This window comes from Pinus tabuliformis, chromosome 3_1 (assembly GCF_031772625.1).
Source record: "Pinus tabuliformis cultivar Carrire ecotype Pingquan chromosome 3_1, CPIR1, whole genome shotgun sequence".
NCBI classification, from domain to species: Eukaryota; Viridiplantae; Streptophyta; class Pinopsida; order Pinales; family Pinaceae; genus Pinus; species Pinus tabuliformis.
In genome coordinates this window covers 617,278,005-617,282,359 of record NC_142301.1, presented here as the reverse complement: position 1 = coordinate 617,282,359, position 4,355 = coordinate 617,278,005, and the positions used below count along the sequence as shown (strand labels likewise).

General features: G+C 36.8%; 1 protein-coding gene across 1 annotated transcript; it reads right to left on the bottom strand.

Moving 5' to 3' along the window:
• Positions 1-1,648: 1,648 nt before the first annotated feature.
• LOC149188526 (endochitinase-like) lies at positions 1,649-2,983 on the bottom strand. The gene is made up of 3 exons (XM_089413035.1): positions 2,597-2,983; positions 2,402-2,507; positions 1,649-2,289 (listed from the first exon to the last, which is right to left on the bottom strand). The coding sequence occupies exons 1-3, from the start codon at positions 2,892-2,894 to the stop codon at positions 1,920-1,922; spliced, it is 774 nt and encodes a 257-aa protein (XP_089269161.1). The 5' UTR covers positions 2,895-2,983; the 3' UTR covers positions 1,649-1,919.
• Between the last annotated feature and the right edge of the window lie 1,372 nt (positions 2,984-4,355).

The following is a 4,355-nucleotide window of genomic DNA, read 5'->3' as shown; positions in this document are numbered from 1 at the left end:
AAACAGGGTGCTAGACAAAGGAAGTGTGGGAGGAAAGGTTATGCATTTTTTGTTCTTCCGGAAAAGTGGAAACAGAAAAACATTTCATTTTAGAATGTGAGGCCTTCAAAGACAACAGGGAAAGTTATGCAGATATGCTCACAGCTAGCACTTGGGAGAATCTATTTAGCAAGGGGTTTGTCGAGAAGCTGGGAGCATTTATTGTGAAGCTTCACAGAAAAAGAGCCAAATACATCAACCAGATGAAGAAGCAATATGTCCTATAGACTATCTTTAACCTCGTGGACATTAAAATAATTTCATTCTTTCTTTCTATCTATCTATTATAAAATAATTAATAATTTAATTCACAACGATACATATTATTTTTTTTAATAAAATAATAATATTTATAAATATTTTAAATTTATACCAGGAGCTAGTTTTATTTTTTTATAAATGTATTCATTTCTCAATGCCCACAAAAAGTGCATAATGGTCATATATCTCATTTATAGTTGCTGTATGGCTAGTTTATAAGCCCGTTCTAAATTTCTTTTTAAGGTAGCCTTTGCTAATAATAAGGCATCAATGGATCTCTCCAACCACATCAACTTAGCCCAGAAACAAACTCCAAGTTTCTTTATTACAACTTAAGCAAGTTACTTCATTAGGACTTAAACATTGTCAGTTTGCATGCTCGTTGCATCTAACACTTCAAACATTCCTAGTTTAAAGCAAGTTCCAGTTATATCTCCAGCAGCGCAAGCATCGCCAGTAAGTGCAATGGGGCAAGGACCAACAGCCCTAGAGCAAAGTAACTATAACCAAGCAAATATAGTCATTTCAAGTGCAATGGGACCAAAGAAGAATAGCTCTAGAGCAAACTATAGCCATGTTTCCTAATTTTAGTAAGTAACCTCAAGCATAGGAAAAGTCAAAGGGCTGCCAATAAATTTAATAAGTCTTATAAGTCACTTGAATTTTTTTTTTTTTTCCTTTAATTGAACTTATTTCCTCATCCTTTAACTTTGTTTCATCAATCCAATAAGTTGATAGCAAAAATATGCATAGTATGATATAAAATTTCAATTTTTGTTTTTCTGTTTCAAAATGTAAAATAATTTTTTCCCTTTCCTATTTCAAAATTTAAGCGGTGCAAGTGGTGTTGCTACATTTACGGCTCCACTTATTATAACACTTTAAATTTTTTATAATAATTTAATTTATTATATATATATATATACAAATTCACAAATAATATTTTTAAATAATTTATAATATAATTAAATTGAAAAATATAAAATTTGAATATAACCCTTTTAAAATTCAATAAAATATTTATAAAATACGGTTACTTATGAGACGTATACTTTTTATTACAAGTAAATAATAAAAGTTCTTCTTATTACAAGTAAATAATAAAAGTTCTTCTGGTAAATGCTTTTGCTAATAAACCTTGAATTATACTTTATCTCACGGGTTCGCTAAATTGAAAACAACAAAACTCGTAGGGTTAGTTAAATTGAAAATAACAAAAACTCATCGATTTGTAAGGAACTCGATCCTAACTAAATCTATCAAAAATATTATCGCATCAATTACACAAATATCATACGGGTGATACATCCTGGAAGCGATGGCCAGACTTGTTTCAAAATATTTGGGAAAAATATTTGGCTACCATGCCAAAGGTGATCCGCTTTATTTCTTCCTTACTGTAAAAAAACATGAGTGACGTTACAGGTATAAATAATTAATCTACTCTATATTACTTTGCAGGGAGGGGAGCCCATCCAGTTAGCGAACCTCACCACTTATCGCAGTTCTCATTTTATTTATTTATTTATTAGCTAGACGGTAGACTCTGTGCTGACCATAACATTGACCACGAAGTAGTAGTCGATGTGGTGGCCTCTTGCTACAGTAGAGATTTGAGTTCAGAAATGCTTCTGGTTTTGGCAGTCGAGGTTGGATCCAGTGTCCACGCCCAGCAAGCTGCAGTATCTCTGGTAGAACCCGATTCGGTCCTGCTGACGGTCGCTTATTGTGCCTGTGCCGCATTCCACCCCGCCGTTAATGATGTTCGTCAACAATCCATATCCCGGCACTCTGCCGGCGGCAGTATCGTCATTTGATGGACTCCAACTTCCCAATATCACGTCGTGGCACGAAGGCTTGGGAGCCTGCGCGGTCATCCAGAACCACACCGCCGTCTTAAACGAGACCGTGGCGTCAGTCACCAAGAGATCCGGATTGTTTATGAGATCGTACCCTAAGGCATCCCCCGCAGCTTTATAGTTGTAGTCCCTACTCAAACAGCGATAAGTGTATTGAGCTTGAAATTCATTCGATTTTTTCCATATCTATTGCTGCAATTAATTCGAAGTGGATTAACAAAACTTAGATATAGAAATATTACCCTGTTAGCTGAATAGGTCCTCGTCCGTGGTATTTGTCTCCGCTATTCTCCTCTTTGTAGCAGTAACCCCACGCATATGGGCCGTCTGGGGCCGTGGCCCACCCGCCTGTACAAACTCAATTAGCTTAATGCCATTAATAACAATAAGGAATAGCAGAGAGACAGAAGAGTTAGAGGAGGCTAAATTAATAATACCTGTGGTTTCATGCGACGTTTGACCAAAGAAAGCCGCGAGCTCTCTTTTGCGGCTCTCTAGATCGCCGTTGTTGCCGAAGTCTGAGAAACTATTAGCGGCCGCAATGAAGGCGCTGTAGGTGTAGAAGTCTTTCGCCTGGCATGCGGCGTCATTTCGGTGCTTGAGAAACTCATTGAAAACATCTTCAGTTATGATGGAGGCGACTCCCTGTTGTCCAGAAACATAACAACACAAAGTACTCATTATGGCCACTGCAGCGAGGGCCAACAACAACATCATCGACATCTTTCTCGCCATAGTCGTGTATGCAGTCTCTAAACTGCCAAAGCAAATTCTGGTGATGATCCTAGGCTGCAAGCCCCTTCTTTTATAGCAGTATTACCGCAAGAGTCAGATACCGTGCCATGGGAGGAGGGGGGTGAGGAGGGAGGCGGCGCTTTGTTGAAACTTTTGTACCGTGCCATGGGAGGAGGGGGGGAAGGCGGCGCTTTGTTGGAACTTTTGTACCGTGCCATGGGGGGGCGGCGCTTTGTTGAAACTTTTGTACCGTTCCGTGGCGTTCACGGTGGAATATAGTGTTGCCCCACCACATTTCTGCGAAAGCAGGTAGATATCGCGTAAGGTGGGTCAATAGCCGCCTCTCCTGTACTTCATAATCTTGACTTTGAGATCTTGCTTCGCTTCTTCCTCGCGTCGACTACTCTCCACTCTTCCTTTGAAGGGCAGACTTTGGCTTTGGCCTTTCCACACATGCCACAATATGGAAGCTAATCTTTTTGGAAAGAAACTTATTATTGGTTTTGGTCTTTTCAAACTTAGGGCAACTTCATTGTTTTCAGGGGAATAAACTCCTGGCTTTTTAAAAGTTTAGACTACGCTACGTTACCGTTATGTAAGAATATCATACTACGCTACATTACGGTTATGTAAAGATACCATACACACGGAGAGGAAGTTCATTCCATTCAAGTTGCAAGAGGTGCTCATTGTCGCGGCACAATGCGGTCAAGCAACAAATAGATAGCCTGCGTTGTCTTTAATGGGATGATACAGTCGTGTAAATCTTTACCTCTCCTTGTATATTTCATTATTCATTGTTCTGGACCCTGGTATATCCATTATTCTGCAAGATCAATTCTAAGTAGCAAAGATTTGAAGGTAACTTTATGGTGGAGCTTGTGGCTCGCATCTATTATATCTCAATGATTTTATAAATTGGGTGGAGTGTTATTTTTGGACAACGCATATTCACATAAGATGGGGCAATATATATCTATCGCTGGATAATGTACAGCTTAAATCCATCGCTAGATAATATACGCCTTAAATCTAATGGTAGGCATACACTGCCCCCGGTATTAATTGCTTAATAGATTTATAAATATTGGTTGCTTTATTTTGTGTTGTAATAGTGTTTGTGTTAAATTGTATTAGGATGGTATTTTTATGGTTTTGTTTTCCATTCTATAACATTTATAATATTAATTTTAGGGTTATAATGTTAATTTTATGGTTTATAATATTGGATTTTATAATATTAAGGCTTATAATAATTGATTTAATATTAGAATTTAATATTGTTATGTTAGACTCATTCAAAAATCTATCATTATGTATAAAAAAATATTGATAGTTATATTAATAAGTTAATAAATGTATATTAATCATTAAGATAATGTTGAGGGATAAATAAGTATTATTAGTACTATCATTATATTATATTAAATTTTTTTTGTTAACTATATATATGTGGTTGTT

Excerpts from the sequence above, each read along its gene's own strand:
- LOC149188526 (XM_089413035.1), bottom strand. The coding sequence starts at position 2,894 with ATGGCGAGAAAGATGTCGATGATGTTGTTGTTGGCCCTCGCTGCAGTG. Across the intron at positions 2,508-2,596 it reads AACGTCGCATGAAACCACAG|GCGGGTGGGCCACGGCCCCA; the intron begins GTATTATTAATT and ends GAGTTTGTACAG. Across the intron at positions 2,290-2,401 it reads GGACCTATTCAGCTAACAGG|GGACTACAACTATAAAGCTG; the intron begins GTAATATTTCTA and ends CTGTTTGAGTAG.